Raw genomic sequence first — 24916 nt, 5'->3', positions numbered from 1 at the left:
AAAAAAAAAAAAAAAAAAAAAAAAAAAAAAAAAAAATCTCCATGGAGTTTATGAGCTCCTTATATCTTTGCCGTGTTGGATAGAACAGTCTACCTGGAGGACACTAGGAATACAGCGGCCCTAGTGGGTAAAGAGGATAGCTAGGCAACTACCCAGAGGCTTACTTCTCAGTGATGGATTGCTCCTCAGCGTCAGGACACCATGGGAGCCAAAACACATACCTTAGGGACCCAGAGAGCCTACGGTCCTCGGGGTAAGTTAGGACAGAAAGAGGAGCGCCAGGAGAAGAGAGCCAAAGCCTCCAACCACCCCCATGCCAGGCAAGACCCAACTAAGAATGCGCTTTCTCCCCAGCCCTTTACCTTATTCCCACTTACGAAGGTAGCAGCAGAAAGTATCAGGTGAAAAATGCAAAGATTTTTAAAAATTACTGTTTATTTCTTTTTGCTCTTGTTTCGCTTCTCTTCCTTGAGCTTCTTTTTGGAGACTTTAGGTCTGCTGGCCTTTTTGTATAGGTGATACCCAATGAGGCCCAGGAGGGTTGGCACCATAGCCATGCCTACCAGAGGCAAAGTGCCCTTCACCAGCTTTTGCCAGTAGTTGGCTCGGATCAGTGCAATGAGCTCCACGTCAAAATGCAGCTCTGCATCCGCTGGAGGCAGAGAGGAGGTGAAGGTTAGAATCCCTTTGCATGTTACCCAGGACTCAAATCTGAATGAAAGTGGGGAGGGCAGACCACAACCACAGCACCAACTGTAAAGCTGGCAAAACTTAAATGTGGGGCTGAGTTCTCTTACAAAGGCAGAAGCAGAGGAGGGTTGTGAGCTATCTAGTGATAGTCACGTTTACCTCACATATACGAGTGTGGCTTGTGTTCACTGACAGGTCTTTGCCAGGACCGGAAAACCTTCTGTGAAAAGTACTTGTAAAGTCCATTTGTAAGTTAGAGACCTCTGTACTAACTGTATTCCCTTTCTAAACAGCCACATGGAGAGAACCTTTGCAGGGCTGAAATTAATTCGATGTAAACTAGACTCTTTAAAATTTCACCAACCAATAAGCACACCTCCATGTGATTGTGAAAAAAAAAACAGGTGTTTCAACATAAGGGCTAGAGAGGAAGAGGATGTGGTTTAAGAAGTAAGGAGTGGAGGAAGGGACAGGAATGAGTTGGGGGAGAAATGCAAACAAGCAGCACTGGAAATGGGGAGGTAACAGAACTTTGGGTAAAAGAATCTCTCTTTCTTTAGTCCCCTGACTCTCTCTGTGGGTCTCTGTCTAAGCTGGAACTCGGATAAGAACTTTTATCCCACTACTCTGAAGTACAAGTCATTTTCGCTAATAGAACATTTCTTATAACCAAAAGCAAGAGATATGCATCTTGGGAAATCTGTCCAGTCTCAGGCCTTCAAAAATAGGTATCAGCAGTGACCTGTGAGGGCTTTTAAAGTTAGGGGGTAGGCTTAGCTTTTTTTTTTTTAATCATTTATTTAAAATTTTTATTTATTTAATTTATCTTGGTTGCACCAGGTCTTAGTTGCAGCATGCATGTGGGATCTAGTTCCCTGACCGCGGATCAAACCCGAGTCCCCTGCATTGGAAGAGGATTCTTAACCACTGCACCACCAGGGAAGTCCCAGGCTTGGATTTTAAAAGTTGTTTTTTGTTTTATTTTGTTTTGAATTACTTGACTGTGATCATTTTTACTATCTCTTTCCTGGTGGAGGCTGAAAGGAACGGTGGAGATGTAGTGAGAAGGCATGCCAACTGCACAACCAACAGTTTGGAATTGTAGGAAAAGGGCAGGGAAGAAGTCCAGAGTTCTCAGGGAGGTGGCACAGACAGCAGACTCATGTGGCTCAAGCAGGTGTCTCCTCCCTAAAAAGTTGCTGTCTGCCAGAGGACAAGCCAGTGGCTTTAACAGGTTATATGTACCTAGTCCCTGCTAGCGATCTGAGGAGGAAAAAAGGTGGCCCTGCAGAAGGAAGCCTCAGCCACTCCTGTACCTTTCAGCAAACTGGCTTTAGACCTTCTCAAGCTCCAGACAAAGTGCATAGCTCCTTGTATGTAGCTCTTAAAGACTGGGTTTTTTGGTTTGTTTGTTTGTTTTTGCTGCACCGTGCAGCATGTGGGATCTTAGTTCCCAAATCATGGATCCAACCTGCGCCCCCTGCATTGGAAGCATAGAGTCTTAACCACCGGACTGCCAGGGAAGTCCCCGGGACTGGGTATTCTGATAGCCACAGAGAGAGGCCTAGTCAGATTACCTGGGATAGATGGCGGAAATCCCCGTTTTCCATAGGCCAAGTGAGAAGGAATGATTACCCTTCGCTTCTCTCTGAGGGAAGGAATGTGAGTCATAGCCAGAGGTGGGAACAGGTGGGCCAGCCACCTCAGTCTATGTGAAGCCCCACCAACAAAACCCTCTGGATATTCACACTCAAAACATGAACTTTCCCACTTGAGCACCAAACAGGTTGACCAGCCAAGGCGTCCATCCCCCCACATGTCTCAACTCCACCAACAAAATCCACAGCCAGAAAGCCTGAGGCTTCATCCAAAGCCTCAGTGCCCAGTGACCTTGACCTGCCCAGTGTGAAGCCAAGGCCCGTTCTCCTGCCTCCTCTAGGAGCAGGGATAGCAGAGCCATGCAGAGGGGATACCCAAGCCCACCTGCCCAGATACTCACCCCACACACATGTCTAGAAGGCTCTGCTCCAGACCTTGAGGAAGAAGACACAACTGAATAGGAAACTACCTACATTCCCCAAATCCCAGGAGAGGAAGATCAAAGGCTCCCCTTGGACCCTCAGTTGAGCTCCCCACTGCTGGAATCTCTGGCTTCCAATGTGGTATGGGGCAAGAGGAGTACTACAAGCGGGGTTTGGACCTCAGGAGGTGGCTGGTAGAGCCCTGGGGTCTTATTCCAGGGGGCATTTCCACTGTAGCTTAGGAGTTGAAGAAGCTAAGCAAGGGCTTAGGTTGGGAAGAAGTGGAATGGGAGGTACGGCTCACATACCTGGTATCACCTGCTTTTGGCCAAGTTCTATAACCAGAGGATCTCTGGTCAGAGAAGTGTCAAAGATGCGTCCGTCTACCAAGCTGCCCTGGGGGGGAAAGAGCTTCTAGAGCACACACCTAGTACCTCTCCCTCCCAGCAGGGCGCGCACACACCTGGGCCTCGGTCGGCAACCCCCTCGCGACTGCTGCCTAGCATTCCCCTGGGGCAGAAAGGGCTGGCGCTTCTCGGAGATCCCTCCACCCTTCACTTCTCAGGGCCCGGGAGGAACTGGCGGAAAAGCTGGGAGGTAAAAAGGGTAGGGAAGAGGAGCGCCCCTCCCCCGGCCACGTGCTGGGGGACCCCCAGAGCCGAGTGACTCGCGAACCGCTTGCCACGTGTCCAAGCTAAAGCTGACGTGTTGCTGCAGGGCACCGCCCCCCCCAGGCCCCGCCCCGGCCCCCCCAGGCCCCTCACCGAGTAGTGTATGTGAAGCGTGTCTCCAAAGGCAGCAGGCTCAGCACACGGTTCCGGGGGCTCCACCTATGATCGCGCTACAGGAGTCACGGAGGCTCCTCCAAAGATCCCGTTCTTGCCCCTATACTCAGCACCCCCAATTCAGTCCCCGCACTGCCTCTCCTCCCCGCTCCCAGGTTCCTTGCGACCCCGGCATTCTCCTCAAGAGGCCCGACCTCCACAGAGCCCGCCCGGGACTATGTCCTCCTCACCAGGGTCTCTACTTGAAGGGTCCGGACGGGACTTTCGGTTTCGAACCCAGCCTCAGCCCGGCACGCCGCCCCACGCAGCAGCAGCAGCAGCAGCAGCAACAGACGGGGCGGGAGAAGTGAGGGGCGCAGGGTCATGGCTGGATGGGGGCAGGGCACGGGACACCCAGGACAGGCCGTTGGGTGGCGGCGGCTAGGACCGCAGTTCCTTCCGCGCCCAGGCCAGACTGGACGGGACGGGGCGGGTCGCGACGCGCGCCAGCTCCTCCTCCCGCTGCCCTTCCTCCACCTTGTCCCCACCTCCTGGAGGGAGGAGGCCGCGGGGGCTCTCCCTGCCCTCTGAGACTCTGACCTGTCCGTTAGCCGTTCGGCCCCATAGCGAGGGGCTGGGTCACATAATGGCACCGGTTTACGATTACCTATTGTGTTCCAGACGCTTGTCTGTAATCCTCAAAACCACCTTGAAAGGTGGGCATAATTGTTTCCATTTTACAGATGAGGAACTGGGTGTTCAGGTTAAGTAAGTTGCTCAAGGTCATCTAGCTAGGTGGTGACAGAGACAGGTTTCAAACCCAGGACTACCTGAGTCCAGCCAGTTTGCGCTCTGGTCTTTCCTCTTAAAGATATATGTGTCCTCACGCCTATCCTGGCAGTGTCTGGCTGGCCCACCGCAACACAGCAGCTGCCAAAGGTCGTATCCCTCTCCCACGTCCAGCCCTTCAGCTTGATTTTCTGGAGGTCATATACCCAAAAGGAGGAAGGGTGTTGTCCCATCACCCTGTCCTTAAGGTAACTGAAAAGAGCACAGGCTATTTCACTGTTAAGGATGGGGTGAATCCCTGATCTTTTCCTCTGACATTACCATTTCCTTTCTCCTTTCATCAACAAACTTGTCAAAAGGTCAGCTACATACACCCCTTTTATGTTTGTGCAAGGACTTCAGTTTTTTTGTTTGTTTTTAGAAATTCTTTTTATTTATTTCTTTATTTTGGCTGCATTGGGTCTTCGTTGCTGCGCGCGGACTTCCCCTAGTTGCGGCCAGCGGGGGCTGCTCTTCGTTGCAGTGGCTTCTCTTGTGGGCTTCAGTAGTTGTGGCACACGGGCTCAGTAGCTGTGGCTTGCAGGCTCTAGAGCGCAGGCTCAGTAGTTGTGGCGCACGGGCTTAGTTGCTCTGCAACATGCGGGATCTTCCCGGACCAGGGCTCGAACCCGTGTCCCCTGCATTGACAGGTGGATTCTTAACCACTGCGCCACCAGGGAAGTCCCAGGGCTTAAGTTTTTAAGACTTTTTAAGTTATTTCAGGTGACCCTACCAATCCCCTTCTGAATGATTTAAGCCCTCACTGCCCACTCAGGCCTTGGGTATCTGGATTCTGCTCCCTCAAAAGTCACCAGTGAGTTCACAGTCACCATATTTTGGATCACTTCTTAGGCCTTGTCCTCTTAAGCATCTCTCTGGTCCATGATGCCATGGAGCTCTGACTGTCCTCCCAAGCTCTAGACACCACTGTGTACTGGGGATCTCCACCTGGATGTTTGACCAGCACCTCAAATCAACACACACAATACCGTACTCATTCCTCTTTCTCCTTCCATCCCACCTGCAACAATCTTGACTTCACTCCCAACCTCCTGTTTCTTCTGTTCCTGCTTCTGCTATCAGCACTCTCTTTGATTCTCCTCTCACCCCCACATCCAACCAGTCTGCTTTGGATTTTCCCTCCACAGCCTCTCCAGCTCTTTCCTTCCATTCCCACAGCTACCACCCTAATCAAACCTTCATTATTTCTCTCCTTTGGGTTTTTTTTTTTTATTTTTAAGAAAAGCCCCCTCAGCAGGAGGAAGTTTCTGGGGGTGATGGAATGCTCTATATCTTGATAGGGATGTGGGTTAATGGGTGTATGACTGTCAGAACTTATCAAACTGTATAAGATCTGTGCATCGCACTTTATGCAAATTATACCTCAAATTTTTTTTAAAAGGAAAAAAAATCAAACACAAACAGAACTATATTTCCACGTCTCCCTTAAAGTTGGATAAGGCCACGTGACTAAGTTCTGGCCTATAAGACACAAACCAAAGTGTTTGAAATATTGTCCTGGACTTCCAGGGAGGCTGCTTAAAGGGAGTTAATTTAACTAAGCAGTGTGTCTCAGTGCTCCACCTCCTCCCCCCCAGTCTCCTTCCCTTCCTTCTTTCTGCTGCCTGGAATATAGATGAGATGAATTACACTCTAGCAGCCATATTAGACCATGAGGCGACCACGAGGATGTAAGTAGGATAGTGAACAAAAAGAAGTCATCAGAGACTGACAACTGTAGAGCCACCATACCAGTCCTGGTTGCCTACCACCAGACACCTTTGAACTTCTAGGGACTTCCCTGGCAGTCTAGTGGTTAAGACTCCGTGCTTCCACTGCAGGAGGCATGGGTTCGACCCCTGGTTGGGGAACTAAGATCCCAGAGGCCGCGCGGTGTGGCCAAAAAATTAAAAAGAAATGAACTTCTATCTTGTTAAAACAAAAAACAACAAAAGAGTAATGAGCCCCTCAGCCTCAGCCTCTCCCTCCTCCAGCCCGTTCTGTTCACAGTTGCAGTCTGTTCAGCTTCAGGCATGTTGCCTACCTACCCACTAAAAAGCCTGCATGGCTCCACATTGCCCAGTGAATTAAATTCAGACTACATGCTATGCCAATTGAAGGTTTCATCATCTGGTCTTAACCTGCCTTTCCAAACCTGGCTTTGATTCCATTAAAATGAAAGCCTTTTAAAGACAGGAACCTCATATTTCTCATTTCTATATTCTCATTGCCTAGTATGATGTCTGACACATTTGACACTTGATAAGTGTTTATAAATTGAATCAAATCCCCTTCATGCTCATGGCATCAGATGAACCTGCGTTGTGTGTTTTCATCTCTGTGTGCAGTTCATGCTCTTCTTTCACCTGTCAAGCTCCTTCCAGGCCAAGCTTGAAGATCACCTCCTCTGTTAAGTCCTGATCCCCTTAGCTAGAAGTGACTTCTCTTATTTCTGAACTTCAGGCACACTTGGGGACTTCAATGTATTTTCCCTTGTGTTGTGGTTATTTGTGTATTCCCGCTCCTCCCTCCCCGTCTCCTCTAAAGAGCGAGCTCACTGATGGCAAGGACAAGGTATCTGGAGTCCCTTAGGTGCTGGCTGCACAATACCCTCCATATAACAGATTCCAGACAAATATGTTTTATTTTGAGTAAATATTATATACTATGCAGTACTGAGAAACCATTAAAAAGGAAAACCTGACTATACTAATATAGAAAACCTCTAAGACAAACATATATACCTTTAAGTTTTAAAAAAAAAAAAGGTAGAATAATAGATGTGATGAGCCCCTTTATATTTTAACCCCTCCCCAAATGTGTGTAGATACATATATTTAGAAAAGGAACTAGAGGATGTACACCAAATAGCTGAGGGTGGTAACCTTTGGGGACAGAGTGAGCAGAGGGGAACAAGTCCTACATGCTGCTCTGAACACTTCTGTGTTGTCTGGATCTTTTGCAATAAAAATTATTTTGGTTACAAAGATAAATTCTGAAATTAAAATATTGCATGAATGAACATGATACACAGCAATCCAAGGCAATGTGTGGGAGGTGTTGAGGGAGTTGTGCTAGCGGAGCTAAAGGAGCCAGGCCAGGAGAAAAACGTCCTTGTGACTAGAGAGGCCATGGCAGCTTTGCATACCTTAAAGGAAAGGAGTGTTTCTAAACGAGGGAGAAAGGGTATAAAGGCCGAGGGCCAGATATTTGGGGAAAATGAACCGACCAGTCTGGCTAAAGTAAGGGATTTAGCCAGAAGACCAGACAGAGGTAACTGGAGAGAGAAGGAAGAGCTAGTTGTAGAGAGCCGTGAACGGCAGTGGGAACCCACTGAAAGTTTCTGAGCAAAGGGGCGACCACGCACACTGCACTGAGGCATCGGCTGACTGGAATGGTGCCACTGAGGGGGACGGCTACTGTCTTGTCCAGCTCTGAGGCTTTGTTTGGTAGGTCACCTGAATGGGAAGGGGTGAGAGAGGACGGTAGCAGAAAAGGGCAAAACGAAGACAACGTCACCCACAGAGGGCAGCACAAGCCCTCCTGGACCCGGAAGGGACCATGGAGGAAGGAGCTTTCTCCTTGGATCAAGTCAGGAGGAACCTGAAGGACAGAGAAAAGTGAGATGATCCTGGGAAAGGTAGGGGAGCTGGCCCAACCCTGACTCAAGGCACAAGTTAATCAGAGGGCCACTCCTGGAGAGGTTTCCACCTTCAAAGGTAGCTGTCAGCAAGTAGGAGAAACTACCACAGACCCCTGGCTTCCAAGACTCATGGGGTACCCATCATGTCCGGCTTGGTCAAGGGCAATGACGTTTATTCATTCATCGAGGTTGAGTGACTATCATGTGCCAGATAGTAAGCAAGGCACTGCTTTTTAAATGGTTTTAATATGTTTGACAGATTGTTAATAAATAAAAAGCGTGTGAGTCAGCATATACAAACCTGGGTTCAGAATTGAATGGCATATTTTCAGCAGCATGCATATTCCCTGGCTGACTAGATGTTTTCTTTTTAGGTATGGTTATACTCTCATAACCAGGAACGAAGCATTACCCCCCTCCCGCACTCTGCCCTTTGGCTGTTCTAGCCAGGGATGTATCATCCCATCCATGCAAGATCTGGCATAGGCAAGAACAGATTCTCCATCTCCTATTTATCACCTAAAGGCAGTATTCCTATATTTATCACCTAAAGGCAGTATTCCTATATTCAGAACTCAGAAAAAAGCTAGCATCCAAATCCCTGTGATTCATTGCCCCAAGCTAAGCCCTCCAACCCTTAAAAGGCCTTGTACTCGAGTCTGTCTTAGGACAGCTCTCAACAAGGTGTGGGAGGGAATGCCAGGTGGCCAAGTTCATTCTCAAACCTCCTGCCTGGCCCAGACTCACTGTCCAGACCTCCTCAGAGACAGCTCTCAATGCACCTGCTTTGGAGGAAGGGTCAGGGCAGGAAGGGTGCATGGGCAGAACTGGTCAGCTCTGGGCACAGAGAGCCAGAGTTCTGGCTTGTGAGGCACCCTCTCTACTCCACCACATTCAGCTCAGAAGCCAGCTTTGCTCCTAAGCTAGAGCCCAGATACTCTCTTCTGCAGCTCATGGCCATAGTGACACAAACAGGAGACACTTACCTTCAAGGCTTGATGGTGAACAGTCCCGGCCCAGGTTCCTCACTTCCAGACCTCCAACCGCTGCCTTCAACAGCATTGCGCCCTTTACCACACTCAAGGCTCAGATTTCCTCAGGCCTAACCCTTTCTTCCCTTTGCTCAGGAACTCAGGGTCATCCTTACCCATCCCCGTAATCAGGGCCAGGAAACCTAATTTGAATGAAAAACCCGCAGAGGAAAAAAGGCACCTGGATCCTATGACTCCCCAGTGACCAGCCTGATACTCTAACCTCCAGTTACCAGGCTAGAAAGTAGAAAACTGGATTTTGACCCTCCTACCTCCACACTCTTCTGAACTGCGAAAGAGACTATTCTTGGTAGTATAACTGCCTGCACAAAGACACCACTCCCTGCTGCAAGCAGAAAGGGGGTATACCCGCTACACACTTACTCCCCGACTCTCACTACCCCACGTGGTACTCTACGCTTATCCCAAGGATTCCAGAGTAGCCCAGAGATAGATTCCCTGGTCTCTCCCTCAGTACTGTGGTTTGACTCCATTCTTAGCACATGTCTGGAAACACAGAAGGTACAAAATAAATACCTGTCAGTTTCTGCTTTGACCAGTCTAGGTACTTGAAACTGGAAATGATGCGGTGACTCCCCAAAGCCTTCAGACCTTATACCTCTAGTCCGAAAAAGTCATACATAATACATACTCACACTCATTCTCCCTGTCACTGCCTCCATCCCACCTGGACCAATCCAAGTACTTCCAATGGTTTTCTCCAGGCTCGTTTTAGAAGCTCCCTTGCCCAGATTATCCTGAAGTGGATCCTAGGCCCAGATCCTCTGCCAAGCCACGAATGAAGAGCTATTCGTGTTCTGGGAAGACAAGGTCGCTGTTTGTCCTAAGAGCTGGATGCTAAACATTTACCTTCCAGGTTAAGTCTCCCTTTCATCTCCCCATGTCCCCCCCCGCCAACCCCAAAACATGGAAGGTTTAAGCAAAAGCCACAAGAGAGCTCCCTCCACCTCCTTCCTGGCATCCTAGACCACCTACTGAGGGATAGAGGGACTAGGTCATCCTCTTCCCAAGTTGTCAGGGGTCAAAAGACCCCCACTGGCCTGTCATCCAGCTAAAGTCCTCTCCATTATCATTATCTTATGCGAGGTTGTAGCTCTAGAAGTTATCTATTTATTAGTATACAAATAACATGCTTGGGAAAGTGCTCCTAACTTATCAGTCACCTTAGTCACCAAGCAGGACTTTTGAGGAGCCTAGAAGCAGGAAAGCATCATCTGATTTTGAGGGGCAAGTGGGTAGTGTTCAAAGCTTAAGGGGTTAATAAAGTGATGTCTGGTTGGAGCAGTTTAAGGGTTTCATAAGGGCAGAAGCACTGGTCCTTGAGGGTGATGACATTTCAATAGCAAGAGAGGGGCTGAAAAGGAGAATTACCAGGGGAGGCAGCAGGGAGGTAACTGAATACAAATGATATACTTCACACTGGTACCTGGGGCTCTCAGACCTATTATATGCCTAAATCCTGTCCCTTTCCCATATCATCAGGTTGGGAAGACCTCTGTCCTCAAAGCTTAAGAAAGTGCTAAGAGTCGGGAAGGCCTGCCGGGCTCATCCAGACCTCACCCCCCCCACCCCAAGAAAGGGTAGCACCACCCCTTTCTTTGCCTGAGTAATAGCAGGAGAGGAGCACAGCAGTGGTGGGAGTGGGATGGGAGGATAGAGGCTTGTCTTTTGCCTCGAAACATTATCTCTGGATGAGGCTTGGCTTCCTGACAATGGGGAACCACACACCTAAAGCAGAGGTGACGCGGGGCCATCGGCTGTAAGGAGGATCAAGTTCATTAGACTACCCAGACCTCTACCCTTCACGCTTACTCACTGCCAAAATCCAGAACTAGATGGGTGAGCAGACTCCCATCTATGGATGAGGGGACCCTGTTCCAACTAGAAGCACCTGATGCGCAGGCCTGGGGAGATCTGAGAGTGGAGGCAGTGTGGGGCACTCCAAGTTCAGGGCGCTCTAGCTAATGAAGTCCCTAATGTCTACTAAAAGGTGATAAATATGGCTAAGTTCAGGGTTAAACCCTTTACAACTAGAAAGGCAAAGTCACGAAGCCCTCACACTCTGGGGCCCAATTCATTTAAGCTCCCTTTTGGGGTATGACGGGAAACAGTAAGCAGCGCGGAGATGAACCTAAGTTCCTCTGTAACCTCACTCTCCCCAGTCAAGGGTACCCTTTACCCCGCTGCTGAGAGAAAGAGCAGTCTGGAGAGCGGGACCAGAAGTACAACTACCCTCACCATTAAACACTGTCCCACGGCTGCTGCATATCAAGGATGAAGGTCTGCTCCAGAGCTGCATAAAACAAGTTTAATTTCCAACCAGGGTCACAGTCACCGCGTATCCCACATTTCGAGCAAGGAGAGAGAAGGTGAGTTATTAAACATATACAGTCTACATTCCAGAGGAGGAAAAAAGAAGAGAAAAACCAGTTCAGAACTGCAGTTACCACTGTAACACCACAAACTTTTAGGGGGGAAATTTAGGGGAAATCCCCAGGGAGAAGAAAGGCTGGAACAAAGGAAAGCAAAAAATTAAACCTACCGGACGAGAGTGGGGGAGGGAGTGGGCAGAAATGGAATGAAACACCCAATCCCAAAAGCGCTTTTAGGTGAATGGGAATGTAGAAAGGGCCACCCCTGCCAAAGGCCTAGCAGCCTGGGATACTACCAAGATCACTTACTGCCCCCTGCTGGACAGATCCTCAAGCAGCACTTACGTAACCTCTAAGGCTGCTTCCTAACACCCTCAGCCCCACTAGTCCCTGAAGCCCCCCAAACCAAGGTGGGGGTGGGTCTAAAATGAGAAAAACCCATTTGGGACTGGCATCTACCTAGGCAGGGTCAGAGAGGGCGTGAGGCAGGAGAAGAGGCAAAACCCTCACCAACCACAAAGGTACAGAGTGAAGAATCCTAAGTAGGAAAGAACCAAGGAAAGGGGAGACAAATAGGCAACAGCAGTGATTAAGTTGAGAAGGCAAAGGAAAGGGTTCAGGGAGGGAGAGGCAACAGGAGCAGGAGCAAAAAAAAATCTGACGAAATCGAGACAGAGGCAAAGAAAAAGTGTGGAGGGAAGCATCTGTGGGGTCAGGGGAATGAACGCAGGTTAAGATGAGACAGAAGCTCCAGCACCCCCCTCCCCCCACCAAACACACATACACACATACACACAAAGGCCTAGAGAGCAAGACACCTGCATACACCCGCTGCACCTTGGGTAAGTAACACATCACTAAGGAGCTGGCACTGAGGGAGACACCCCTGGAACCTCTCTTTCACAGTTCAGTCTGGGGTGGGGTGGGGGGTATTGATCCTCCTGCTGTAGACAAAGGTGACAGGAAGCCTAGTCCCATGGGGCGGGGCTTGGGACAGCCCTTCTGGGAAGGGGTCCCCCAGCCACGCTGTGGAGGCCCTGGGCCCTGACGTTAGCAGAAAGGTTACGGGCGGCCGTCTTGGAGCTCAGGGCGCAGCCAGCACACACAGGAGCCCACAGAAAAGCCACGGCTTCACAGAAACCGCAGAAGTCAGGACCCAGGCCAGGATCTCAGGGACAAGCGCCTCCTGTAGACAGAGACATAGTAGCAGCAGCTTCTGAACAACTACATAATAATGAAGGGAGGACTCTGAAGACCACCGCATCCCACCAGCACCAACAACCACTTCAGAGTCCTATTCCCTCCATTCCAACGCCCAGATCCACTTATGGGAAGTGGGTGAAGAGGGCAGGGAAAAGCTGTTGGGATGGAGAGGGGGGACAGCAGGATGGTCTGAGGGTCTGGAAACAAAATTTTCACCCTTCAGCACATCCTGGACTAGAGAGAACTGGAGAACAGGGGGATTGATACTGAGGTCTGCTATGTCACCCCCACTCCCCGCTCCTCATTAAAGCAGCCAGCCAGCTCTGGTCAGACCAGCAGAACTACCAGGGTGAGGAAACTTCTGACAAAGGACAGGTGAACCACCCAGCCCCAAGATCAGAAGATTGGGGGGGATAGGAAGGCAGGAATAGGACTGATCTGTGTATCACCTTCTCCTAATAACAAAAGAGGATGAAGATGGAAAACCTGAGCCCCTCTCCCCAGTGCCCTGGGTCCCAAATACACCCCATGGTCTTGCTACCTATCCCCACCTCCCACCTAAAGCTCCTGAGGAACAGATTTAAGGATGAGGGGGAGGATCAGTTGAACACTCTGAGCTGGTAAGAGTTGAGTGGGTTCCTCTCTCCTTCCCACTAAAAGGCAGGGCAGAATGGCATCTCCTTGGGAACAGTCATCTAGAGATAAATGCCACCCCCCTGCCCTAAGTGGGGTGGAGAGAGGGATAAAGGAAGATGGTGGCAGAAAGTCCATCATCTGTCCTATCATCCAGGAAAACACCTACCTGCAGAGGAGAGGAACCAGTGCAGGACTGGGGCAGCCTTCCCTCCCCCTCCTTCCCTTTATCTCACCAACACGGGAGGGGAAGGTGGTAGGTGAGAGTGGGCAGTGTCCTGGCTCCAAGCCCTGAGCTGCACTCCACCCTCCACCCGCTCCTTGGCCCCCATATATATCTCTCTATACAGGTATATACACGCGCACACATGCACGCACACAAAGAGAGGCCCGTGCAATTTCCATGTAGAACAGGGGGAGAGCGGCAAAGGAAAGGAAGACGGGGAGCAGGAGAGGGGGCCTATGGGAAAAGAGAAGGGACTCAGATGCCAAGAGCACACCAACCGGAGCCAAACGAAGCAAACTGGAGAGAATACCCCATCCCACCTCCCAACGCCAGAGCCTGGGGAGGGGGGCACCCCATGAAACCATAACAACCTTGTTTTTGTTTTAAATCTGGTAAATTGGAATGATTCATCATTAGGACAGCAACTGGGGACTGGTCATGGATGGGGGAGGGGAGGGAAGGGGAGGCAAGGCTCTTGTTGGGCATGCGGATATGATACCCAGGGCCCTGGCCACACTGGCAACAGGAAGGAAAGGGCAGGGCTGGGGCAGGGAGACAGTAGGGGTAGGTGGGGTGGTCGGATAGGGCTGTCTGGCTCTCACTTCTTGTTTTTGAGCTGATTGGCCAGCCAGTCCAGGCCTTCGTACAGCCCGTCCCCGCTGGTGGCACAGGTGGCCTGAATGTACCAGTTGCGGTGACGCAGGGAATGCAGGCCCAACTTGTCTGTGATCTCAGCAGCGTTCATAGCATTAGGCAAATCCTGGAGCACAAGGGAGACACACAAAAAGGAGCTTCAGGATCTTTCAAAGGCTTCTAGTGCAACCATCTACCAAAGACTTGTAGACTAGCACCCTCTCCTCCTCCTTCAGTGTAGGAACCCAGAGCAAGATCCTAAAGAACTACTTTGGATTTAATCATCCTAGAACTCCGGATCCAAGGCACTAAAGGTCATTCCACTGAGGAGCTGGAAACCAAATATGGGTTGGCAGGGAAGTGGAGAGGTGATTCAGACTGGGCGTACAATCAGGTCTGTCTGACCATAAGAGTGAGGGCAGTTCCACTAAAGTAGACAGTAGGTAAGATAAAAGAGGGACAGGAGGTGAAGGATCTACCACACCAGTCCCCCTGGACAGAAGTGTTGCTAATTAAAGCTGGGATGGGGTGGGGACAAGAAGAAGAGCAGAAGAAGAGCATAAAGAAGCCAACTAATCATATTTCCCACACTTTCAAAATTGAGAGCACAGTCATGGGGCTTCCCACACAATGGGCCCCAAGACCCCACGATTTCCACGGCCAGGCTGCCCTCTCTCAAACCCAGGGGTAGGGAGATGTCACACCTGTTTGTTTGCAAAGACAAGGAGCACAGCATCCCGGAGCTCATCCTCTGCCAGCATCCTCATCAGCTCCTCCCGGGCCTCATTTACTCGCTCCCGATCATTGCTGTCGACCACAAATATCAACCCTAGGGAGGCAGAACATGGGCTGCACAGAGACGACAGATCAACTCCCCTCCCCCACCACCAAAAGAAAACACCCTCCTTATACCCTCCAACTATCTGCTCCCTTTTCTCCTTGTCTCTCACCCCTAGGAACTGCAGCAGGGCAAAAGTTGGTTACCGATAACCAAGAACAATAGCCATACTCTCTGCTCACACCCAACCAACCCATGCCAGCCCATGGGCAATTCCCATGCCCTACCTTGGGTGTTCTGGAAGTAGTGTCTCCAGAGAGGCCGAATCTTGTCCTGGCCACCCACATCCCAAACTGTGAAGCTGATGTTCTTGTACTCCACTGTCTCCACGTTGAACCCTTTGGCAAAAACAGACAATGGTCACTTGGCCTGAAACCCAGGCCTGCAAACGATTCCCCAGTGGCTTGTTTGTTTCCCCCAGCCATGGCCATGTCCTAGCAAGGGAAAGAAAGATAAGGCTTCCTCAGACCTGGTGTTCCTTGACTTAGTAGTGTAAAGGCCAAAAAGAAAACCTAAGAGAAGTGAAAGAGGACGAAGAGGGCCAGTCAGGAAGTTCACAATCACCTGGGTGAGACAACCTTCCCCATTCATTCTCTCAGTTTCTGACTCTCCCTCCTGCAAAAGAAATGACTCAGTCCCACTCCTGTACCTTGGCCACCAGAGTCTGCCTCAGCTAAGAAGTGGGGCCTGGGAGGCAGAGTGAAGAACAAGAAGGGAGCTATAGTCCTGGAGCCCCAAACACAGAACCAGCTGCTGCTGATGTTCTGGAGCCGCCTTTACAAGGCAAATGTTCTCTCTCCAGCAGACAGGTCTTAACCGGGATCAGGGCCACCAAGGATCTAAACTGAAGCAATTCCAGGCCTCTGGCAGGAACATCAAAGCCCTTCACCTGGACTTCCCTGGTGGTGCAGTGGTTAAGAATCCGCCTGCCAATGCAGGGGACACAGGTTCGATCCCTGGTCCGGGACGATCCCACATGCCACGGAGCAACTAAGCCCGTGCGCCACAACTACTGAGCCCGCGCGCCGCAACTCCTGAAGCCCACGAGCCCTAGAGCCTGTGCCCTGCAACAAGAGAAGCCACTGCACTGCAACGAAGAGTAGCCCCCGCTCGCCACAACTAGAGAAAGTCCACATGCAGCCACGAAGACCCAACTCGGCCGTAAATAAATAAATAAATAAATAAATTAATTAATTAATTTTTTAAAAAAGCCCTTCACCTGCTTTTCAAACAACAGAGAACAAACCAGCTCAGTGCCTGAGGGCCACTGTCGGGTGCCAGGCTGAAGTTCCCGCATTAGAGAGGGTCACGGTATATAGGCAAAACATCAGCCCCAGCACCTGCTAGTAAGCTAAATAACCATTCTTCCCTGAACCCCACAAACTGCAAGGACTTGCCTGGTGGCCAGATGGAGGATCTAGGAATAGGCCCCCTGTCTGGCTCAGAGGCTGGCATGAAAGCCTACATCCAAGCTGTGCCCTTACCAATGGTGGGGATGGTGGTGACGATCTCGCCCAGTTTTAGCTTGTACAGGATGGTGGTCTTTCCTGCGGCATCCAGGCCCACCATCAGGATGCGCATCTCCTTCTTCCCAATCAGGCTCTTGAGAAGGTTTCCAAAGATATTACCCATGATCGCAGCAGCCGCTCTCTGAGGACAGTAGGGCGCAGTGAGGGCAGTGGCAGTCTGGTTTTGGCTTGGTCCCTGGTATGGAGGACTTGATCCTAGGCAAAGAAATGCAAACTTATTACCACCATCTGCTTGTCGGGATTTCACGTTAATGGCACTGGCTAAAGTCATGGCTGGGGTTCTTTCATGACAGACTGAGAGCCTGACGGTAGGTACTAAGAAGGTCAAGGCCCACTCAGACACATCCTGAGCCTTTGGGAGCAGAGACAAAGCAGTGAACATTCAGGACCCCTGTTTCTGCCAGTAATCTACCCACGTGACTTTGGAAGAGTTATTTCACCTGTCCTTATCTGCACCTGTAAATGGAGGGGGTTGAACTAGATGATTTCTAAAGTCCCTTCAGTCCTGACATTCTACTCTATACCCCAAGGCACTGGGAGACCATTAATGCCTCTCCCTCCCCCCACCTTACCCTGAGACTTCTGGAAAGGGTGGGAGAGGAGGGAGTGGAATGAGGAGTGGCTCTTTGTGACTCATAACGAGGTTCAGGCTTACCAGGTTCCCAAGGTTTATGCTCTCAGCTCTAATTAAGACACTCTGCTTCTTCCCTTCCTATATTTCTACACCTTCCTTCTACACACCAAAATTAATGAGGAAGAAATAAGAAAGCAGCACTCCTAAAAGAGGCTGATCTTTTCCACTCTGTGAAATGCCAGCTGCTAATGTCGTGCCCTGTTCATACAACAGTGCACTGAGAGCTGGGAGACGGGGTAGCGAGAGGCTGCCCCTCATTCCTCAGCCACGTAGATCCCAGGCTCGCCGCGGCCCGTCCCAGGACAGCTGCTCCGCGTGGCCACCTGCAATGAGGCAGTCAGCTCACCCTCTGCTTCTGCTCTAACCCCCTTCAGTCTATTCTCCACAGAGCAGCCAGACTGATTTTAAAGCCAAAACCAGGTCATGTTGCTCCTCTATTCAAAACCCTCTCTGGGCTTCATAGCTCCTTTTCAGTAAAAGCCAAAGCCATACCACGGCCTATAAAGTCCAGCACAATCTGCATTCCCGTTTCTCTCATCAGATCCCCTACTCTCCCCTGTGCATACTCCACTTCAGTTCCCCAATACTTTCCTGCCTCAAAGCTTTTGTCCTTGCTATTCACTCTGCCTGGAATGCTCCTCTCCCAGACAACCTTCAGGGAGCACTCCCTCACTTCCTTCAGGCATCTGTTCGACCGTCACTTTATCAAAGAGGCCTTCCATAACCACCTATAACACACACACACCACTCTCTACACCATTTATCCCACTTTATTTTTCTTCACAGCGTTTATCACCATCTGACACGTTACATATTTGTTTCCTGCTGTACTGTCTTTCTCCTCCCACTGTAACGTCAGCTCCTTATCTATTTTGTTCCCTGCTGTGTTCCCTACCTTGACTAGTACCTGGCACACAGTAGTTGAATGACTGAACTAACTCCCAGGTCTCTACTGACCTGACTAGCAGTTCACTCAGGTTAGACATTTCTGCCTGCTACATCATAGGGGAAAACGAAGGGAGCAGTTAGAACACTACAAACGTACAAAATGCCTATCTGCCCACCTCATCCACTGCCCCCGACAGACAGAATCAGATTCATTCATTCCGTCTCGTCTTCCCTCCCTTCTCTATGGCTCAGGACAGCCACAGAAATGAATCTTTGAAACAACAATGAAACAGGGGTTCAGAATCACCTGTGCCAGCCAGTTCTCTGGGCCTGCGGGAGACACGCATCAGCGGGCAGCTTATTCAACAATCACCATATGCCAGCTGCTGGCATTCTCTACACAGTCTAGGAACCAGAGATAAACACACGCACACCCCAAACCCAGCAGGCGAGAGAACAGGTCAAGACAGAGTGCACCCAAACCCAAGAATGTGAAAGGTGGATGGGGAGGAATCCTATTTACAAGCTAAACCGTGGCGGGGTTTGTCGGGAGTTTAGTTGATTTTTCAAAAACGATTTCAGGCTTTTTTGTTTGTTTCCTACTCTCCTCAGTTTGCAGCAAATTCCAGACTAGTACAAAGGAGCCAGATCAACAGCTCCTGGAAGACCAAAGTACTAGTTTGTCCAAAAAACAGAAACAATGAGTGCTTATGGAGTGTTTCATCTTCAAAGACCTCCCCAGACATCCACTAATGAGCCAGGCGTGGTGCTCCGGGTAGGTTCCACAGAGGAGCCCTGCCCCTGACCCAGAGCGCTCACACCCCAGGGGGAGGGCCTGGCTCAACTTTGGCCTCAACTTCAGTCAAGTCACCCACTAGCCATCCTCTCTGCTCATCCTGCCTCAACCACCCAGGCAGACAGATTCCCGAGGATTCCTGAGGCAGGAGGGGACACCTGCCCAACGAACAAGATCAGATCCCACCAGCCTTGGTAATTTCTGGTAGACAGACTTCTGGTTCCGCTGCCATCACTTCCAGAAATTTAGACCTTCCCCAAGTCTTCCTAGTTTTTATCTTGTCTCCAGCTCAGGTGTCATTTCCTTCAGCTCCAGATGATACTTTGCTTTAAAGCTTAAGTAACAGGCTTTGGCCCAGATTCTGAATTGAATTTATACCATACATTTATCTTGCTCTCCTTCATGAATGGAACTGTTGCTGGCTAAATGATTACCAACTGTGAGTTGAGCAGTGGCTGAAAGATATCCCTTGCCCCAGAACATGCATACACTGTCCTTTGGTCTGCTCCTTTGCTAAGCTATCATGCTAAAGTCTTGGTTCAAAATCTGATCCCGGTGTTACACTTATTTCTATTTTCTGGCATGCTACATAAAGCACCCTGAATTATCTGAACCACTCAAGGGGCACTGTGTTATGGAGTTTTTTCTTCTTTTATAAGTCTGTATATTTACCGTCTCCCCAAGTTAACTGTGTACTCACCATGGGCAAGGACTATGCCTTTTATTTATTTTGGATCTTTCCTTGCTCCCAGTGCCAAGCCCACTGTAGGAGTTCAATCAAGCACATTGGCTACTTTTAGCCTCATCTGAGGATGTCCTTATATCATTTCTTCTGTCCTAGCAGTTATCTCTGTGTAATGCACAGATGGTTGCTTAGCTTTCCTGTCAATTCTTGGCATTTTCCACATATACTGACCCCAAGACTGGTTTGGGAAAGCCATGAAAGGATTAGAAAACGAAAATTGGTAAAATTTTCTCTTGCCATTTAATACTCAGTGGGGCTGACAGATAACTAACGAAATATTCAAGTAGTTACCATGTGTCCCCCATGGCAGCCCAAAGCCTTGAAATTAATGGACATTACAACTCTTCTTTAATATAATCAGGAGCTTGACTCAGATGAACATTCCAAAGGGGGTGTTGGCTTTCTTGTCTTGGCTTTCCCTGTCCCTGCTTGCTTCCAGATAGCATACTGCCCCTACTATCAGGATGGTGGCAACTTTCAGCTTTGTGCCATGAATACAAATCTACGGCTATATAGCCAATTCTCACTTTCACCATTATGCATTCCTAGAGGAAGCTCTGGGAAGCAGATGGCAGACAAACAAACCAGCCCTGGATTGTATCCCTATGTACTGTACTGCCTACAGTCATTCTCTTTTGCCACAGATGGCACTCGTGTGTCAACAGGGCAAAATACCAGGGTTCTATGGGCTGGTAGAAACAGGAAGCAGTTAAAACTAAAGGTGAGTGGCTCAAGATGAAAAATGGAATACAGTAATACCTCTATTAACAAAGAGTATGTCTCAACATTCTATTTTACAGTTACAAACTTTGTTATCTCCTCCGTGTGCGACACTCAGGAGTTCAACCAAGCACATTGGCTGATTTAAGCCTCACCTGAGGATGTCCTCACTGACAATCACTTATTGCCCCCAATCCCTCTCTCCCGCCCTCCAGGAGGGGCAGGCCGTTGCTGTCACTGACTGTTCAGTTATCTGGACGTGAGGCTTGCCTGCCTCACCCTCCAGGGGATTCTGAGAGTCACAGCTCAGTCTGACACACACACTGCCCACTCCTGATGCAGGCATGTGTCCTGAGACACCCCAAGGGGACTCCTGATACAGCACCTCCTCTTCAGGCTGCATGGGACCAGGGTAAGGACGACCAGAGCCTCCCAAATCCTGTGCTGCCCAGGCAGGGTGCACTAAACTGCAGGGTGCAGCTTTATTCCCAAACAATCTTCAAATTGAGATATCACTAACAGAGATGCTATTCTTAGCACAGCCAATGGAGCAAACCAAAAAATTTAAGAAAACCAAAGCAGGGTCTGCCTGTATTTAGTTTCCTTAGTGCAGCTGGCTTGTGACCTCTGTAAACTTTCCAAATTTTTGCCTCAAGAGCACTGTAATCAGTACACAAGAACTCCTAGATTAGTATCTCAATGAATTCTATTAGACTCAAAGATTTCCCAAAGCCAAGAAACAGCTTCTGATGTCAGCTTCCATCCATTCATTAAACATTTATTGAGAATAATGAACCAGGGATACAGAGGAAGACAGTTTCTGCCTTCATGAAACTCAGTCAATGGGAGAGAAAGACTAGGAAACAGAGGATTACTGTGTGAGGATAAGAGTGGGATAAGCACATAGTTTTATAGGGACAGAAAGCTGGAGCAGTTAATCAAGACTGGAGGATAAAGGATGATTCCCAGACATGATTCTCAGGTCACACCTGAGCTAACTCTTAAAGGAAGAATAGGAAATAATCAGACACTAAGGAATAGGGAAGGTGGGAGAGGGAACAGAGTGTGCACAGGCACAAAGACTTGAGTTAGAGAGAGCATTTATTAGCCAAAGCCAGGTGCAACTGGGAGGTCGTTTATGTGGATGCAGCTTGGTGAGTAAAAGGAAGGGATGAGGCTGGAGAGAGAAGCAGGAGTTAGATCATGAAGGGCTTTAAAGGTCATACTGAGTAACATGATCAGATACGTGCTTTAGAGACCATTCTGGGCTTCCCTGGTGGTGCAGTGGTTAAGAATCCGCCTGCCAATGCGGGAGGCACGGGTTCAAGCCCTGGCCTGGGAAGATCCCACCTGCCGCGGAGCAACTGAGCCCGTGCACCACAACTACTGAGCCTGCTCTCCAGAGCCCACGAGCCACAACTATTGAAGCCTGCGCACCTAGAGCCCGCGCTCCGCAACAAGAGAAGCCACTGCAATGAAAAGCCCGCGCACCACAACGAAGAGTAGCCCCCGCTCGCCACAACCAGAGAAAGCCCGCGCACAGCAACGAAGACCCAACGCAGCCAAAATTTAAAAATAAAAAAAAAAATAAAAAAATAAAGATCATTCTGGGGCTTCCCTGGTGGCGCAGTGGTTAAGAATCCGCCTGCCAATGCAGGGGACACGAGCCCTGGTCCGGGAAGATCCCACATGCCACGGAGCAACTAAGCCCGTGTGCCACAACTACTGAGCCTGAGTTCTAGAGCCTGCGAGCCACAACTACTGAGCCCGCAAGCCACAACTACTGAAACCCGCAAGCCTAGAGCCCGTGTTCCGCAACGAGAAGCCAAGGTAATGAGAAGACGGCGCACTGCAACGAAGAGTAGCCCCCGCTCGCCGCAACTAGAGAAAGCCCGCACGCAGCAACAAAGACCCAACTCAGCCATAAATAAATAAATAAAAAGAAAGACCATTCTGACGGCAGTTTAGGGAATAAGTTAAAAGGGGGAAAGACTGGAAGCATAGAGACCACTTGGGAGGTACAGTAATACAGATAAGAAAAGTTCTGAAACAGAGGTGGCAATAGAGAGGACAGGACAGATTTGAAACAACAAAATAGTAAAATCCACAGGATTTAATGACTAATTAAACGTAGGAAGGAAGAGGAGAAGAGTCAAAGATGATTCCCAGGTTTCTGGCCTGTGTGATTCAGTGGCAATTCTTTAGGCAGAAAACTTAAGAGGAACAGATCTGAGAGTGAAGATGTTTGTTTTTAGATTAACGTGAATTTTGAGGTGCTAAGGTATGAAGCTCAGGAGAAAAGTCTGGTCTGGGTATATGGAATCATCTGCATAGATAGTAACTGAAGCCCCAAGAGGAACCAAGATGATCCAGTATGACAGCAGTTACCGGCTGCCTACCAACAGCCACCTTCCCCTTCTTTCTTCTAACAGAACCCCTACTTTGTTCAGATATTGGCAGGGAGTGGGTATGAACTACCCCTCGCCAGCCCTAGGGTATGAAAACTGATCAGCTGAAGGGATGTGGGCATTCCATTTCTCTTGCCAGTGACTGAGTCACGAATGGTTAGGTACTAATTCTGGGCAATAAGATGTAAGGAAAGTCTGCTGGGAGTATCTGGGAAAGTTTTCCTCAATCTTAAAAAAGAACATATGTCAATGCTCTCTTGTCCAGCCTTTGGATGTTAATGTAGAAGGGTGAGATGCTGGAGTATCTTGGGTACATGAAGGGACAGACATAAGAACACTAGGATATCAGAGCAGAAATACTGAGAAAACTTGGGTCCTTAATAACACTGTCAAGTTGCTGGATTAAAAAAATAAATTAAAAGTTATGTGGCAGCCTGGAAGCGAGGGGAGTTTGGAGGAGAATGGATACATGTATATGTATGGCTGAGTCACTTTGCTGTGCACCTGAAACACAGAAACGATTAACACTGAAATTAACCATTAACCTGAAACGATTAACATTGTTAATCGGCTATACTCTGATATAAAATAAAAGTTTAAAAAAAAAGTGTTCTACCCCTGGACTACTTCTGTGTGCGGTAGAATATACATAACATAAAATTTACCATTTTAACCATTTTTAAGTGTACAGTTCAGTGGCATTAAGTACACTCACACTATTGTGCAACCATCACCACCATGCATCTCCAGAACGTTTTCATCTTCCCAAACTGAAACTCTGTACCTATTAGACAATAATCCCCCTCTCCCCAGCCCCTGGAAACAACCACTCTACTTTCTGTTTCTGAATTTGACTATTCTAGCTATCTCATAAATGTGGAATCAAACAATATTTGTCCTTTTGTGTCTGGCTTATGTCACCTAGACTTCTTGCTATATGTTTAATAAATTCTTTGATTGTTTGAGCCACAGGTGTGTTTTCTATCTTTTGCAACTGATACATCTTAATTGATATATCTAGGGAGAGCGTGTACAGTGAGACAGGAGAAAAGGCCAAAGGCAGAAACCTAGGGCGCGTCAACATTTAAAGCAGTGGGCAAAAAAGAAGGCCAGGAAAGAGAGTAGGAAGCAACCAAAAGGGTAGAAAGGAAATCAAGAGAGTGAGACATCAGAGACACCAATGAGGAAAGAACATTTTTTAAAAAAAAGGAGGGTCAAAGGCTGTAGAAAGGTCAAATTAAGATAAGGCCTGAAAAATACCTACTGAACTTAGCTACTAGGCAATGAGCGATGACCTTGTTATAAATTAGAACATATCTAACTAAAATTAGCCTCCATTTAACTCAACTAGCAGCATTTAGGCTCAAGCCAGAATCCTACGCCAGTTTCCCTTCTAGTCCGAGAGGAAGACTCCAGTACAGGATGACCTGAAGGAGGCCACAACACCAAGTGAAGAAGGATTCTAAATCGCCCTGATAAAGACCCAAACACCGAGAAAAGGTATGGGTTTTCCTACGGACAACCCTCAGCAAGTGAGTCAGAGAAGAGCATTAAGTCTGTTTCAGAATACATGACTTCGCTAGATAAAACAGTGAGCGAATAAAAACTAGGCTCATTTGTTTCCTTGGAACATTCTGTGGCACTACCCTCTCACCAAAGCTTTCAGCTTGCCCTATTCTTAGAATCTGACCAGTTTACAACTGCACCATCTCCTGATATTCGATGGCTGCTCCAATGTCCATATCGATAGCCTTGGATATCCAGAACACTGTGCTTTCCTAATTACAAAATCACTTAAATTCCATGAGTAATCAGCCTAAAGCCCTAGTAAATCTTTGCCCCAATCTGGTCCCACTATGCAGGTCAAGATGGAACTGCCAATCTTAAAATTTGTATGGAGACACAAAAGACCCCGAATAGCCAAAGCGGTCTTGAGGGGAAAAAAAAGGAGCTGGAGGAATCAGACTCCCTGACTTCAGACTATACTACAAAGCTACAGTAATCAAGACAATATGATACCGGCACAAAAACAGAAATATAGATCAATAGAACAAGACAGAAAGCCCAGAGATAAACCCACGCACCCATGGTCAACTAATCTACGACAAAGGAGGCAAGGATATACAATGGAAAAAAGACAGTCTCTTCAATAAGTGGTTCTGGGAAAACTGGACAGCTACATGTAAAAGAATGAAATTAGAACACTCCCTAACACCATATACAAAAATAAACTTAAAATGGATTAGAGACCTAAATGTAAGACCGGACACTATAAAACTCTTAGAGGAAAACA

The 24916-nt window shown here is 48.7% G+C and overlaps 2 protein-coding genes across 2 annotated transcripts in view; both read right to left on the bottom strand.

The window, feature by feature from the left end:
• Positions 1-422: 422 nt before the first annotated feature.
• FKBP11 (FKBP prolyl isomerase 11) lies at positions 423-3955 on the bottom strand. The gene is made up of 6 exons (XM_007107513.4): positions 3727-3955; positions 3476-3541; positions 3020-3107; positions 2690-2723; positions 2268-2338; positions 423-652 (listed from the first exon to the last, which is right to left on the bottom strand). Exons 1-6 carry the CDS (start codon positions 3859-3861, stop codon positions 435-437), a joined length of 612 nt encoding a protein of 203 aa, XP_007107575.1. The 5' UTR covers positions 3862-3955; the 3' UTR covers positions 423-434.
• A 7337-nt stretch (positions 3956-11292) lies between these two features.
• ARF3 (ARF GTPase 3) overlaps positions 11293-24916 on the bottom strand; it is a 19533-nt gene continuing 5909 nt past the window's right edge. Inside the window, exons 2-5 of the mRNA XM_007107512.4 lie at positions 16388-16627; positions 15131-15241; positions 14770-14894; positions 11293-14192 (exon numbers count right to left, since the gene is read on the bottom strand). Coding sequence (XP_007107574.1) covers positions 14031-14192; positions 14770-14894; positions 15131-15241; positions 16388-16535 — 546 coding nt within the window. The 5' untranslated portion in view covers positions 16536-16627 and the 3' untranslated portion in view covers positions 11293-14030. The remainder of the gene's footprint in view (positions 14193-14769; positions 14895-15130; positions 15242-16387; positions 16628-24916) is intronic.

This window comes from Physeter macrocephalus, unplaced genomic scaffold (genome assembly GCF_002837175.3).
Source record: "Physeter macrocephalus isolate SW-GA unplaced genomic scaffold, ASM283717v5 random_317, whole genome shotgun sequence".
NCBI lineage: Eukaryota > Metazoa > Chordata > Mammalia > Artiodactyla > Physeteridae > Physeter > Physeter macrocephalus.
Note: the sequence above shows the minus strand (reverse complement) of the source record. Positions and strands in the feature narration are given on the sequence as shown.